Here is a 17225-nt window from a genome sequence, read left to right as displayed (position 1 = left end):
TCAGTGTAGGAAGCATTTTCTATTACAAAGAATCAAGTGATCAATAAAAAGGTTTAATTTTCAATCAAAAATATATAAGCTTGTTTTGTATTATCACTATAATATTTCTAATTCTTAAATACTTGTCAAAGTCCTATATTGATTTTCGAATTGTCATGAAATTGATTTTTTGTTTTAGAAACTTTCAAATATTAAAATATATTAAAACATTATATTTTAGGGTGGGAATTTTGAAAATTTAATTTGTTCACTCAAATAGGTTTGAAAACAGAGAAAGTAGGATTTTTGAAGAAAACTTAATTTCGTCAAAAAGTAAACATAGAACCTTTTAGCTTTCCCTTCTCCAATTGAGAAAACATGATTGGCTGAACGTGGACCTTTGCTAAGAGGAAGTTAAATTAAAAATGTAACTAGAACAGAGGAAGACATAAAATAGGTAGTTGACAGTTTACCTTGTAGGTAGAAAGGTCATCAACGACACAAGCGAGTACAGCCTCCCTTCCTACTGGGACCGTCACGTTTGATATTGGCTCGCTGAAGGTGGGTCCCTCTGAAACACATCGTGTTACATGCCTTCTAAGTAACCCATTTTAAACAAGGTGCTATGTCAGAATAACTGAACAACAAAGGTGCATGCTCGCATAAAAGCTACTAGTCGCTGACTCATCATTTCACCGGAAATGTTAGACTATAGTAGGAATTTCCTTGAGACACACGCACATTGAGACACGTGCACAATATATATACTTGTACATCATGGTGGTCTAAATTTTTCTTCTTTGAATTCTCATGGTTATCGCTACCAAATTTGTTCAGGTTCATAAAGAAATAAATGCCTCATCGTCTCCAAATTCAGAATGAATAGTCAAATATTTTTCATCAGCTTGGCTAGTCAGTCGTCCCGAATTATCGGGAAGACTAATACATCTCAAAAAATAATTTTTTCTCTAATGTTTATTAATTATTTGCTCATAACCAAAAAGGCAAGGCAAAATTCAACATTTCATAAAAACGCAACTTTCTAGCAGTTTTCTAAGAGAAACAAGTTTAAAACAATAATAGATTGTTTAAACCACTATTTTGTTTTAATTTGCATTAATAATCAGCTTACTAAGCAATAAGTATATGAAAAGTTCAAAATTTCAGAAAATATCGCAACTATCTGGTATTAATATGGAGAAAGATAGTTATTATTATTGTTAATGGTTTATTTAAACATTCAATTTTGTTCAATTTAATTCATTATTTAGGTAGTCTAAGTGAGAACTAGACAAATAGTTAAAAATTTCAGAAAACCCTAAACTTTGTATCATCAAGCAAAGAGAATATAAATAGCAATAACTATAAATTGTGGAGATAATTATTTACATTAACTTAAATTAATTTTTATTTCACTCTAATAAAAAATTATACAAAAATTGAACAATTTATGAAAAAATCTAGACTTCCTCTCTCTATTTTTAGAAGAAATTTCTGAAAACAATAATAAATCATTTTAGCAATTCATGATACACATACCTATCAGTATAAAGTGTTATCTTATCTTTAAACATAATTTTCATTTTTTTTTTAAATTTAAAAATGTCAGAATTAGGCCAATAATTCGCAAAACCCGTTTTACACTTTCATGGATATGGTACGTAATCTCTCAAAATCACTCTGAACGATTGGGCAGCCTACATATGAATTAAAATTTTGTAAAAACCGTAAAAATCTTTTAAAATTCTTTGGGAAATCTTTGAAATATATTTAGATCCTTAAAATTGCTTCAAATATTTAAAGTTGCATACGAATCACTTCTGATTCATTGAAATCAATGGAAATCCGAAATATTTTTCGAAAGAAAGCATAGATTTTTTAAACCGATATTTCGATTTTTTTTGTTTTGCCGTAGTTGTGTTGCCCCATTGTTTCACCTCGCAATAATTCTTTGAAAGAATCTCTCATTGCGTCTTTTATTTCGTCCGCCAATTTCATGGCCAATTTACAAAATAGTTTCTTCCTTCTTAAAAATAGATTTGGTTCTCTCTTCTTCATTGCTGAGGCCTGTGATGTTTAACTTTTTTGGGTACGCTTGATTTTTTTTCTTGAATGGCTACGCGGATTTCATCATTCCATTACGCATTACTAGTCATTGATTCTAGAACCGCATTACCACACATTTCAATTGGACTACTAACAACGTTTAACTAAAACTAACAGTCTTATTCCACTTTTGATTTTCAGAACCAGAGGTCAAGTTCTATAAATACGATAGATAGAACCTTTCTGTTTGCACGCCTATAGAATCTTTGAATTTGCACGCCCTATGATAGGAACTTCTCACTTTTACGGATCGATCTCTGTGTCTACGGAAATAAAATTCCTCACAAATCCCTTCCTTTATTCAAGGTAAATTACTGAGGGAAAAAATTGAACCCTAGTATGATTTGCAACAGAACCTAATTCACGTGATTATGTGCCTTAATTATAGTTTAACTAACTACACAATGTTCGAGACTAATCTGAAAATCTTATTAGATATCGTTTTCTCTCGTTTTATGGCTTTATTTATTGCAATGAAGGATGCACGATTTAATTCTTAAATGATATACACATTAATGTATTGATCTACTACATTTTACTTGTTAATAGCGGAAGTATATTTGATATATTTATTCTATGTTGAGTGTTTAGAAGTTATGTATTTCTTCCAATATATTAACTTTACATGAATGCTGCTTTCTTTTTTTTCTAAATGACCATTTGAAGCAATTTACTAGTAATTCCTTTAATAATATAAGTTTGTATCAATAATTTAAATTTACTTTTAGCATCTCCTTAAGTCGAGTGATATAACTACAATATAACTACAATTGTAAGCGAAAACTATGTACCTGGGATCAGAAGGATGAGGATGAGGAAAAGGTAGAAAACTGTTTATTTGATAAATTTGTGGAAGCTTTTCAACGTATCTGGAAGCCTTTACTGAAGGCCTTTGCATTTGTTAATTATGTGTTCGCGTATTTTGGTAGCGTTAAGTAGGGTGACCGTAAGCGGGATTTCTGGGAGCAAGGGGACCCGGTGTGCGCGAGCAGATAAGCACTGATCCCAATTACATGTGGAGGGATATACTACAACCTGAGTTGAGCGGATTATGGATTATTGACTTTATCCCGATTACTCGGGGTTCCGTCTTTCCAGTTTCTGATCGATACTATGGAGCGTTCACTGCCTCGTAACTGCTTAACTTTTAAATCTTAAACTTTCGTCCTTTGTTAGGGCTCTCAGTAAAATTCAAACCATGTGAAATTCAATATTCGCGTATTCAAAGCTGTGAACAGATTCGACTCTAAAATGGGCATCAGTCACATATTTAAAAAATGCGAGTTAAAGAGTCGAGCGAACAATCGCATCTCAGACTGATGGACCTTTTATCAGGGGGAATGCAAAAACAAATTCCATATTTGGTATATATGTATCTCAGAAAGCAGGAAGTTAGGAGATTTTTTTTAGAATTATTGAGATTTTAGTAACGAAGGTTAAGAATCTTAAAACAATCTTTAGAGAATTGAGAAAAGTGACTTAGTAAAATTCGCACCTTCGCGTGACTCGAAAATTTTTGCTGCTGAAGAGAAGAAGGACTTTTTGTATGTTTAATTTATGAATAAATTTATAAAGTGTTCTGTAATTCCCACGATAATTTTAGTACCATAAACAAAACTTTGTTATTTCGGAAAAATATTTGTTAACTCAACACGGCTGATGGAATAAAAGTCGGGGCTTCTTGTTTCAACTAAACTTTGATTAATTCTGCAAGATCTGATGCAATATGCGTCGTGCAATATGCAATAACTAAAATTTGGTTGAGACAACAAAAATTTTGTTCTATTCTCTAGAAATCAAATCGTTTAGTTATCATAATCAAACATTATTCTAAACTAAAAAAAATTATGGAAAAAGTAGTTTTTCCATTCAAGTTATCAAAGTTGCGAATGATTTAAGAAAATGCACTATGTGAGAGGTTTTTATTTTATGCTTCTTAGAGGCTTTTATTTAAGAACTTGCAGCCATTGTCACTTGACGGTACCTTGGATATTTGAGTCAACACAAATTAAAAAAGGGGCTATTTGGCTTACTAATGCAAATCTATCTTTCAAAAACATTGGGACGTTCGATAAAGGGCAGGTTGTTGCAATTTCTGTCCTCACTTTTGTTTCAAATGCTACATAGAGCATTTTTTAAATTAATTGTAAACAACGAGGCTATTGAAGTCATTTGAACTTGTCCTTAATACATATATCCATATATATTGGTCATCCATATATTGCTTGATTTGGAAAGGGTGAGTGTAGCAAAAACATTATCACCGATCTCGGTCCTAAGGGATCGGAATAACTTTTAGCTTATAAGATTGGTCTTGTGGCCTTAGATACGTTTAGATTCTTATCATTTATCATGGAAGGTATTAGATTAATGTAAATTTGGACCTATCCAGTCTTCGTAAATTTCCGACGTTTCAAGATCCCCTGAGTCAGCAAAAATTATTTGAACGAACATGTCTGTCCGTCCGTAGCCTGATAGCACGATAACTTTTCAAGGAATTTCCCAATCAAAATTTCCTCCTCTGCACTGTTTTCAGGTAAAAAAATAGGTCAATTTTTTCACTAGCCTTCAACAAGCGATATTTATGGCTTTAGCCACAAAGAATAAACATGAGAAAATAAAAAATTTAACTTTCTCAAAATTTGGCTCTAGTGTGATAAATGTCTGTGCAAAAAAGGACCTAAACATAGAGTGTAACTATTTTTTGTTTGCACCCATGGTTTGGCCATGAGATTGGAATGATCGCATTTCAAATAATTTATGATAGAAGGTATTAGATTCATTGAAATTTGAAATTATCCAGTTTTCGAAAATTTTTATGTTTTAAGATCCCCTTGATTATTAAAAACGTTTATGACGAGCAACATAACATGAAACATTTCGCCTTTTGGACATACTTTAATTTTGTTTGACTACAGCAGTTGCAGATCTTTTTTAGATCAACAATTTGTGTCTTCATTTTCTTGTGTCTTCTATGGTTTTACCGCAAAATAGAACTTTTGATTTTCGATCATTGTTTTTTGGTGCTCAAAACCAGAACCGTTGTTCAATAAATGCGAGTTAACAAACTTGATCTTTCTTTGTTTGTTCATTCAAAAGTTATGCGGTATACAGACGACAATAGCGAGAAAGACATCAAAGACAAAACACCTGGTTTTTTTGCTCGGGGGATATCAAAACGTGGATATTTAAATAAATTCGCGATAGTCAGTTTTGACGAGGTTTTGACCTTTTTATTGCGATAAGGATGAGAATAGAAAAAAATTAGGAAATAAAAAATCAACTTCAATTAAGAATAAAAACTATGTGCACTTGGAAACCTATGAATGATTTTGAAGGCCGTATCAAAACAAGTATCAAACTTATATTACGTTTTCTTTGTTATTTATGATTTTTCGCACTGAGAAATTAGTATGTATATACATATATACATACATACACACATATATATATATATATATATATATATATATTTCGTACTTTTAAATTTTATTTGGAATGTTTTTTGCAATTTTTGGCGAAAATAATTCCTGTATTTGAAAAGCCATCGTATTTGCAGTAAAAAAAAGTGTTCAAAATGATATCTAAATCAATATCATTTTAATATGCAACAAAAATCATACCGAATTCAAGAGCATTTTTATCGGCCGAAGTGAATGATGGTCTTTTGAGATCATAATGATCTGATGCGCGATCATGTATACTGTCAAACCAAGATGGCTGACGTTCTTACAATACTTTAGCTCATATTTGTTTAGTCTGACAAATGAACCAAAAAATGAGATCAAAATGATTCGAATGGAATATCATTATGATCTCGAGAGTCAAATGATCTCTAGAGCAAAATGCTCTGCAACAAAATTGATCCTTTTTTCCTGTGTTCGCCTGATTCAGATCTGTATGACTTTTTTCTGTTCTCAAAGGCTAAGTTTGGGCTAAAAGGAACCAGATTCGACATTGCTTTCAAAAGTTGATATTTCGTATGATTCGGTGTAGGGATCAGGAAGTGGATTTCTTTCAAAGGGATAATATGTCTATTGAGTAATTTGTAAAATAGAAACTTAGAGAGCATCAGTCGGGTTATTTAATACGATTATTATACATACATAAATAAATACATACATATATTTATTCTTTTTCCTAATTGGCATATGATATTAGTCGGTTCTTCATTCATGTTTAATTTATGGAATTATTCTATGTCTATCGTTCTATTTAAGTTACTAATTTACTTGCGCTAAATTTTTTTTTGTTCTTGCCTGTTTTTAAACTCTGGTTTTCATTAAAACATTTCTTTTTTATTTTATAATTTTTTTAAAGCGCCACTTGAGAAACAAATTAATTTCCAAAGATTTACAATGAATTGAAAATGATTAAAAAATAATTCAAACAATTAAAATTTTGGTTAAGGAAACGAAACTGTACCACAATATAAAGTCCAAGGGCGATCTGCGGTAATTACACACATTAACTTTAGATTTTTATTTTATACTTGTATTGTCCGCTTGAAGGCGTCGAAAGTTGAAACGGACGATTTTCTGACCAGAATCGCTTGAATTCTTTAAAATTTCACATAAGCTACGACGAATATTTAAAATGTCAACCTTTTTTATTTGAAACAATTGGGAATGTTACAACCTTTTTTTTTAAGAAGCCATAGAAAAATATGCCAAAATATAAAATTAAAATTGGCACAGCTACGTTGAGGCAGAAAATTAAAATCCTGCAAATTATATATGCGTGCAGAAGATTCACATCGTAATTTCATTACGAATTTCCTCTCTTTTAAATACTTTTTTAATTTCATACAAAAGGAAATCAATGTTGCGAAAAAAGCGTTGAGAACGTGTTCATCTAAAGCTTCTGCTTTACGAATAATAGTCATTAAAAAAAGTTTTATAAGAATTAGTTCAGCGTTTTAACAGCAATTTGCGGGTATAGATACATACAAACAGGAACATATAGAATGTTCTGTTTTTTAATTTGATTAAAAATAGAGGACGACATTTGCGAAAATGACTTTTCCCATCAAACTAATTTATGACGAGAATATAGATATGAATTCTAAAAATATTAAACCTCTAATTCAAAAATGTACTTAACTTCAGAAATTGATCATAAATCTTCATGATTATAAATCAATTAACGTTCTGCAATTAAGAAATTTTGTTGTAGAATTATTATTAATTTATAAGCCATCTCCGAATGTAGGTGAATTTTGCTGAATTTAAGATAAAACTTTTTTAAGGATTTTTACAGTAATTAATATATATTGAATAAAATTAGAGCTCTGAATTGTCGCTGATTACAATGAATCATTTAATTGAATATCAGTTCATCTAGATACCATAACATTTTCTTTAAAAATTTATGGAACATTCCAAAAGGAGGTTCGAAGAATTCTAAAAAAATGTTTGAGAAAGGTTATCGAAATTCGGTAAATGTTGGATATCAAAGGACGTTCCCAAGGAAGGTTCTTGGATTGCTCGTAAGGAATTCATTTTATCAAATTAATTACATTTCTGATAAACATTTCTTAAACCTTCCTTGGAACGTCCTCTTATAACAGGATATTTACCTACTTCTGGAACAATTTTCGGAATTCTCGGAAACTTACATTGCAATAATCCAGGAAAAGTGGATGCTATTGCAGCAGCAACCAACGTAAGTGGACATACATATTTGTAAACATTTGAAACTAAAGATACAATCTAGATACTAGAAAGAAAACGTAAAAAGGGGTTTACAATTAAAAAATAATACACAAAATTAATCCGCTAGAATCTGGCTCGAGAGCAATTTCTTTTTGTATTCGGGGTTTTATATTTTATAACTATGCATCTTGAGAGTGCGGTAACGTTGGTGATTAACTTTTTACCCCAAGCCGTGTTCGCGTCACTTATTTTTTTAGAATTGTTGAAACAGTCTTTCTTTGTAGAAGGAAAGGAGACGCTACGAAGCTTTGTCTTAAAAAAGAAACATAAGTCTTTTCACTTGTTATCACCAGGAAAATGGTGTACAGAATGGCTTTTTAATTCAGAAGATTTTGCAAAGAACGCTTTAATACATGCATAAAAGTATATCTAAATTAATTATGTATCGGATAAACTTAGTTTGAGATACAAGGATTTATTGTTTGTTAAATACTTCAAAATTCTAGATGTATAAATCTATATTATATATACTTTTTCAATAATTTTATTTCTTCATTTGTATATTGTATCAATTAAAAAGTATCTCATTCGATAAAAAATAGATGAACTCTTCGCTAGAATGATACTTGTTTTGATCAAACGAAATGCGCTTTTATTCTAAAATTGAAAACGGTAAATGGTTGAGATACACTCAAAGCCCGAGAGTTATGGGGTCATCTGCTCGAATAATTGATCATATGTGCCGAAAGAACCGGAATGCAGGTTTATTGAGAGTTGTCATCGGTCCTTTCTGTCAAACAATTGTTCTCGGAACAGCATCATCAAATTTGAAAAATTTTCTCTTTCACGATGAAATGCAGCACGTGAATAATTTTCCTTCTTACTTGTTTGCTATTTCCAAATTAAAAATTAATACAAATTTTGTAGCTTATTCTAGGAAACGAAACTCTATTATTTACATGCAAATGATTGTTATTGGGAAACTGCTCGCCGAGTTCATAGAAGGCAAACATTCGCATCACCCATTGTTCCAAATTGCATAACTTATTATGCATACACCGAATTTTTATTACATATCTTAGGTTTAAGATGGTTACAGGCAAATATGTAGAAGACATTTTTTGTTGATTTTAATTTTTATATTTGAATAGTGTGCACGGTGTTTCCCGGTTTATATCACCAGTCATGGACGCATTCTTGTAATGCAATCAAGTGATCTGATAAGAGAGTCACTAATTTGACACATTGGCAAAAGTTTGGTTTTCACCCTATCATTCACAGCTCGAGTTGGGATCTGAACCAACAGAAATTTTAAAGTTACATAGAAAAAATTCCAGAGGTACCCCCTCGGAAATCGAACCCCGGACATCTAACGTGAAGGCCGATGGTCTAACCAACTGAGCCAACGTGGTTTATTATTATTATTATCATTATTATTTTAATTTTTCACGCAAAACTTTTACTCGGGTGAACCCGTTTATACATCATAGCTACGGACTAAGTCAAATGATTAATGAGATTAGGATGTTATAAGTCAATCTAATACGATGTTTGAAACCTCCCACAATGATGTTGTAGGTATACAATAACGAGCGGCCGCGAGCGTTGGAGGTGACAACAGTCACCTCTGGATGCTTTCTTAAAGCTACCATTATTATTCTATTTTATTGAAATTTTTACTCGAGTGAACCCGAGTATTATTATTTAACGAATGTTACATTCTGCTTTTTCTAGTTTAAATTTTCAATTTTTTTAAAGAGCTATACAATTTTTATAGGTGAACGGAAATTTGTGTTGATCTTAGGCTACGCTTATTTCTCTTAAGTACATTGTACTTAAAATGAATCTCACTTTTCTTTGAGTTAATAGATATTTTTTAATATTTTTACATACTTATCCTGAAAATGTATTCCATTTTAGACCACAGAATTATTCACTGTTATTAAAAACCGACATCTTCGTTTCTAGGACATATTTAGCAGAATTTAAGATACGCTTATTTCAAGCAAAGAATCACATCCTCCGTTTTTTAAGGCGTTCCATTCAGCTGATGAATATTAATTTAATTAAAGGAAATATTTCATTGTTTTAAAAAGACATTTGATTATAACAACTACTTAATTTTTAAAGACAAATCCCTAACTTCTGTTAACGAATAATAAGATTCATAAACTTAATTAATATTTTACTCACCAAAATAATTATTGATTAGTTTCAATAAATTTATCATTCTAGCATAGATGAAAGCATTGCTTTTTATTGAAGAAATATGTCATAGGGTAAATATATAAGTAGTCGGACATATAGCATTACCCTCATATGAGCCCTTATATTTAATTCGCAGTAGGTACTTATTTTACACTTTTTTCCTGACAAAAATGCAAATTTTCAGACTCTATATTTATTCATAAGGTTATTTCTGCTATCTATTTTTAAAATAAAATTCCATATTATAAGAAAAAAGGTGTTCTGGGAAAATTAAGAAAACACCAGTAGTCGGACAGAATTTGTATGTTTTACATATTTCTGTTTAATCCAAATAGGCTTAATAATATACCACTTTAAAGTACTATTTAAAATATGATAAATAATTTTATTTTAATTCGGAACTAAAATGCAGTTACTTTTCTCCATCTATCGAAGTTTGAAAACAAAGGCGGATAAAAATCATATTAATGTTTCTAAGTCAAGGTTAGCCAGGTTACGATAACAATACAATGTTTATATTTTTATAATGTCGAATACAAAAACAAGATTTTGTCACTATTTCAAATAAGACATTAATCAAAAACCAAGTAAATGATGAATTATATATTTTTTAAGCTTATAACTACGTTTTATCTATCCCCTGATCTCAATCGTCCCTCTTAAGAAGCACCCCCAAAATGACATTCATGCTAGAGGTCGGACAGGCTGTACGATCTCTGGGTAAATTAAAAAATTTAGCATCTTAGTTCGAGCGGATTAAAAATTTCCAATTATACAATAAATAAATTCTTACTGTAAAATATGAGAGCCTGTACGACCACCATCTCCGTAGACTGATGGAACACTTGCCCTAGGACGTATTTAGCACAATCATCCATTTGATTCAAGTAAACGTTCTTTCATTCAAGATCTTTTTTCCCAGTGTAAAAAAAAAACACTTCCGATAGTTTCTTCGACAATTTCTTCTTATTTAAAATTCTTTATGAAAGAAGCGAAAAGTTGTTATGATAATGTGTGCCATTTGACGGAGATGTCATCATATTTTAAACGTTTCTCACAAAAATGTGATAAAATTTAGTTCCTCAAAACTGCCCGATCAGAATTAAAGAATAAGTTGCGTTGGTTAAACAGAAAGTTGCAAAATTAGTTTTTCGTGAATTCGGCAAGTAGTTCCCCTATTATTTTATACTTAAAGTTTCGTATCCACCATGTTTAGTACAAATAATAGTTTTAGATTCTTTAAACGTGCTTCCATTTATTTCCATTAATGGTGTGAAGGACTTTCTGAATGGACTATTAATCAAATCGCATAAAAATTTGAAATCAGTCCTTGTAGCATGCCAGATATGTTCGCATCGCAGATAAATCTGATTATTTCTTTTGTAGTGAAGGCGAGAATTATTGTACTTTTCTGATGGAAAAAAACTAGGAAATATCATTACGCCTCTTCTTAGCATTAAAACCTGCCTGCTCATTCGCAGTTTCGCTAAATTCTTTTCTTTCTTGTTTCATATCTTCGTGCCTCTCACAGCCCTTGTAGTTTTCTACGAGAAGATTGCACGCTCCAGGGTGCTTAGTAATCTTGAGAAGAGCTTGATAATTTGATTGACTAATGGCAAAAGAAATCAGGTTGGAAAAAGCGGCAGAAGCTAGAGTGCAGCTTTAACTTATACCCGTGCAAGAAAAACGACGAGAAAGAATTTGATAACGTATTTGCTGTATAAACTATAAAGATAATAAAGGAATTTTATGGTGAAAATTCCTTACTCTACTTTCAAAAGCTATGATCTCCAATACTGAGGAAATTCGTGCGACGGCTGCAGTTCATGCAAAAGTCGGCGAGAATTCTTTGTAATTTTCGGTCACATCGCGCGTTAACGGAACTTTTATCACCAAGTCTCCGGAAAGTCGTAGCAGGGCAATGGGCTTTTCATGGCCAATTTTCTACCAAGTGAGATTGCAAGGAAGATGAACTTCAACCTTTGACACAATCCTTTCGTCTCTCAATACTTTCCTGTTTTGAAAGAACACCGTTGACTAAAATAAAATTAAAAAATCAGTTTTGAAAATCAATGGTATTGTGAAAGGAAGATATTGATACAAAACAAGTTTTTAAATTGTTCATACTCTAAAAAATAATGATTGCATAATTATAGTAAAACATCCTGAACAAAAATAGTGTCAAGAATCATTTCACAACTGCCGTGATTTGATGAAACACTATTGACTGCAAAAAATCGAAAAATGAGATTTTTATATGGTTGAAATCGTGAAAAAAAAGTTGTTTGCGTGAAGTTCTAATAGCAATAAAAACTGTCTTTTGTAAGTCAAAAATACTTCCCTAAAGTTTCATAAAAAAATTCCTTCTGTCTCCGCATCGTAAATATAGCTAAAAAGCACAAAAAACGAAGCACCTCTTCAAATTTGAACACCTAAATTTTTTTTTCTTAATTTTAATTATCAATATAATAATTCAAGGCAAGTCGATTTATACTTGTGTAGCAATAATTTCATTGAAATATTTTTACCCTCCCTAATTGACTTTGAAGTTTCAAAAAATAAAAAAAAAAATCGAATTTTTCGCTATTTTCTCAGATTCATGGTAAGTTGCTCGACTATTTGAACATATAATGTGTGATTTACATTAATAAGAATGTAACAATAATGTATAAGAAGTGTTGACATTGAAATAATTTGTATTGACTTTAAAATACAAAAAAGTATTTAAAAGTGATAGATTGCTCTTTATTTAACAGTAACATTAATTTTCGATACGTAAATTATGAAAGCTCAACATATCGAAAAAAATAGAATTTTTTGCTATTTTCCTTGAGTTACGGCTATTTTTCGACTATTTGACCATGAAATGTCTGACATACGTTAAAAAGAATGTATTTTAAATATGTTCAGCCCATACTATTATCAGAATGTCAATATTAAAATTATTTGTATTGATTTTGGATTACCAGGAAATAGCTAAAAGTGATACGAGTATATTGCTTTTTATTTCGCAACAAAATTAATTTTCGGTATCTAAATAAGGTAAAAATGTTTTGGGGTGTACCTGGATTTACACTTTTACAGTGGGAAGGTAATATAAATCATTTTTGTGAGACCAGAATAACGTAGAGGATTACAAAAAACGATGAATTTGATTTTTTCGCTATTTTCTTAAAGTTATAGGATATGTCAACCATGTGACCTTCATAACAGTATTAGACATATTTTTTAAATACATCCTGAATAAAATCAAAAAACGGAATACTCGGAACATATTTTGGTTTGTTATGTCATTAAATTATAAAAGTATTACCAATAACCTACTTTTATGTTGATTTCTGACATTAGTTTTAATTTATTCGTCCTATTTTAATTTGGAAAAAAAAATCATTCCGAAATTTTGCACAATTTTTCCAGTTGATGAGTTCTATATAGTCTTTTGCGTCAAAATTCAAAGAATGACCCTCGAATTTCTTTAAGTTTGATTTCCCAGTTAATTGTTTCGCAGAAATGATTAGAGACACTGCGAGCTTGCGGATCTTCTGCCTTTCGTCACATAGCATAGCGAGAAGATGGTTTTCTGGGTGAGCAAAGTAGGCATTATTTTGTATTAGTTTTTGAATATATTCAGCGAGATCTTCCTTTAGGTACGCACTCAAAGGAATACTTTTCCAGAGATGTTTCGGGGCATCTTTAATAGATGGTTGAAACTTAATTTCGAACCACATTAGGACATATACTCTCATGATGAATTGAACTAAAACTCTTAACTGAAATGATGGATTATCTGTCCCAATGTAAGTTCAAGGAGTTCTACTCATCCTAGTCAACCATCGGACGTGCGATAATTTCCCTGAACTTTTTCGAGCAAGATCTTCAGAACACTCTCTTTTTTCTATAGAATTCCATATATCTAGCAGGTCCTTTTGATCAGAACTAAGATCAATTGTGTCAAATACAGGAGAATTTGAACTTTCGACAGCACCGAAGTTTACAACTGGACTTTCTTTACAAGAAGCGAAGCTTTACCCGATCGGACCAGAAAAATCGTTAGGACCAGAAGATCCTCTATCAAGTTTTATAAACAAAGCTTTGAAAGGCAGCTCATTGCTATGCTGCTGACATATACTCCATTGTAGCGATTTACCCAATTCTAATTCTAGTAATTGAATTATACCTGCGTGTTTACCAGCATTCGTAAGACAGCCATCACAACCCACACAATCCAGATTTAAGGTATTAATTTCTTTATCAAAGAAAGACTGAAAGATATAATGTGTAATCGTTTTTGAATCTGAAGAAAATGAGGATATGTGTCCTAAATAAGTACTTCTTAGTCCTTGAATTAGAGAAGTATTTTCTTCTTGTTTTGTTGTTTGCCGTGTTTTTCCTTCACTTGTTCTATTCCTTACTTTTGTTTCGTCTTTTCTTCCATCAAAGTACAAAGCCTTTTTCTAAAGCCAAAGAGAGCTGATGTTTCTGAAGTTGTTGAAGATTTTTTGTTCTTTCCCGATAGAGTTTACTCTTGTCAAAAACTAAACCTTTTACTTCCGAATTGTACTATTCACGTCGTGTAAAACTGCTGGAGCCAGTAAATCAGCAGTACCTGTATCCGATGCCGTGACTGTGACAGACTTCTGAAAATGTTGGACAGCATAATCTTTTCTGATCTGTAAATTTATTCCAATAAGGGATCCATACATCCAAAACATCTTCTTCGGCAGGCAGGTAAATGTCTTTTACATTGTTATCCATAATCGACCAACATTAGGAACTTCACTTTGATCTTAAAGTACATCAGTCATCAAATGCTTTGATTGAACTTCATGATGATCTGATTGTTCCGAATAAATTTTCGGAAGAGACGTAAATGATTTTCTCATTCGTCTGGAAGATAGATGATCTAAGAGAAACTCTCTGGCAGCTTAGGAAAGACATATCTCACAAGTGCATGAAGCATTATTTCACTTGCAAGCCGCAATATCAAATAACTTTGATTTATTAGAACGAAACGCATTTGATTTGCTTTTTTAACAGGATTCATCTATATTTCTTCCATGCAACTTTTTCAATTACTTCAACTCATTTTGATTTGTTTTAACGATCTTCGCGATTCTTATTTCTGTAAGAGTTGGAATGGAAGTTTCATAGCATATATCCTGCAGCCTTTTTACAATTAAACGCGAAATATCAGAAAAACTTGGGTATATTTTAGATTCTTTTTCAGTTCAAATTTTTTCACATTCGAAAAAATAGGATCTAATTACATCAAAGCGTGTAGATAATACCCAGTTACTTAACGAAAAAATCTGCTGTTTAAAATTCGAGTTTTCCAGCTCTCTTATAACATACTCGTGATTAGATATTGAAAACTTAACTGAATTCATTTTCTGGAAAAGCGGTTAGCAAAAACAAATTGTAAACAAAAGCCTGGTGAGCCGTGGTGCACTAGTAAAATGTAAACAAAACCTTGATGCACTCAAAAATTGCAGTGAACCATGTGTGTTTGGATTTTGGGGATTAGCGAGCGATGCGTGAACGCAACAAAATATCAGCTAATATTAAAAATTAAAAATGTTAGATTTTGCTCATTGTTGAAACTATAAATGACTTCGGTTAAAAAATGAAACAGGATGTCCAAATTGAAACTAATGTCAGAAATCAGCATAAAAGCAATACTTTGATTATTTAATGGCATTATAACAAGCTAATATATGTTCCAACTATTTTTTTATTTAATTTTATTCCGAATATATTTTTAGAAATATATAATACTCGTATTATGGTCACATGTTTGATAAATAATATAACTTTAAGAAAATAGCGAAAAAATTAAATTCTGTTTTTTTTATAATCCTCTACGTTATTCTGGATGGATAAAAATTATTTAAATTACCTGATAACTGTACAAGTGTAAATCTTTCTTTTAATACAAAATCAATAAAAATGATTTTAACATCGACATTCTGCATATATTATTGGAGTAAAATATTAAAAATATATTCTTTTTAATGTGTATCAGACATTTCATGGTCATATAGTCGTAAGTCTAAGTAAATAGCAAAAAAGTCGATTTTTTTTAGTTATTTTGAAATTTCAAGGTAACTTAGGCAGGGTAAAAGATATTTGAATCATTTTTTGCTGTGTAAGTGCAAATGCACTTGCTTCACACTATTTCTTCTGATTATTTATATACTGAAAATTAATTTGATTTTTAAATAAAAAGCAATATATCACTTTTAAATATTTTCTGGTAACTCAAAGTCAATAAAAATTATTTTTATGTGAACATTTCTTTTATATCATTGTTCTACTATATTGAAAAATTATTATTAAAGTATATCACACATTATATATGCACACGCAGTCGAGAAATTTACCATCAATCTAAGAAAATAGCGAAAAAGTCGACTTTTTTCGATTTTTTGAAACTTTAAAGTCAATCAGGGAGGGTGAAAAATATATTCATCGAATAATCGCCAAACAGGTATAAATCCACTTGGTTTAAACTATTTTTAATTGATAATTTAAATCTAAAAAAAATGGTTTGCTGTTTAAATTTGAAGAAATTCTACGTTTTTTGTGATTTTTAGCTGTATCTATGATGCGGAGACAGAAGGGATTTTTTTTATGAAACTTTAGGGAATGTTTTGGACTCCCGAAAGACAGTTTTCATTGCTATTAAAACTTCGCGCAAACAACTTTTTTTTCGATAAAATTTTCGTGATTTATCAAGACAGTCCTTGCCTTCTGTTCCATTATTATAAATAACAGATACTATGAAATAAAATAAAATAAGTATTCATGTTAATTTTATATATTAATTTAATCATTGTGCGAGTCAGAAGTAATAATAATCGATGGCAAGCATAACATACGTTTTTTTTCTATTAATTAATAATATAATAAAACCAATTAGTAAGAACAATGCTACTATATCGATATGATTATTATTTACTTTCAAATATTTCAAAATTTACCTAGGTTTATATTTCAAAATAATCAAGCATCAATTGTATAACATCACTTATTGAACAGTCTTTAAAATTATAGTAAACTCAAATATTAATTAATAACCCAATATAAAATAAATTACGATAGAGGTTAACAAAAAAATATTTTTTATTTAAGTTGACGGTATGCTGCAGAAATATCGAGGCCGTTTCCTGAGCCTTGAACGCACAGGGAGTCGTGTTAACTTCAAATAGCATTCTTCCCAGTTATTACTTCAAAGTCCGTATCGTTTAAACAATTTCCTTCTAATAAATTAAATTTGAA

At 30.8% G+C, this 17225-nt stretch overlaps 1 protein-coding gene across 1 annotated transcript in view; it reads right to left on the bottom strand.

Moving 5' to 3' along the window:
- LOC117178288 (neurotrimin-like) overlaps positions 1 to 17225 on the bottom strand; it is a 271766-nt gene that overhangs the window by 102530 nt on the left and 152011 nt on the right. Inside the window, exon 2 of the mRNA XM_033369653.1 lies at positions 453 to 550. Coding sequence (XP_033225544.1) covers positions 453 to 550 — 98 coding nt within the window. The remainder of the gene's footprint in view (positions 1 to 452; positions 551 to 17225) is intronic.

This window comes from Belonocnema kinseyi, chromosome 8, assembly GCF_010883055.1.
Source record: "Belonocnema kinseyi isolate 2016_QV_RU_SX_M_011 chromosome 8, B_treatae_v1, whole genome shotgun sequence".
Taxonomy (NCBI): Eukaryota; Metazoa; Arthropoda; class Insecta; order Hymenoptera; family Cynipidae; genus Belonocnema; species Belonocnema kinseyi.
The sequence above is the reverse complement of the archived record's forward strand: the minus strand, read 5'-3'. Positions and strand labels throughout refer to the sequence as shown.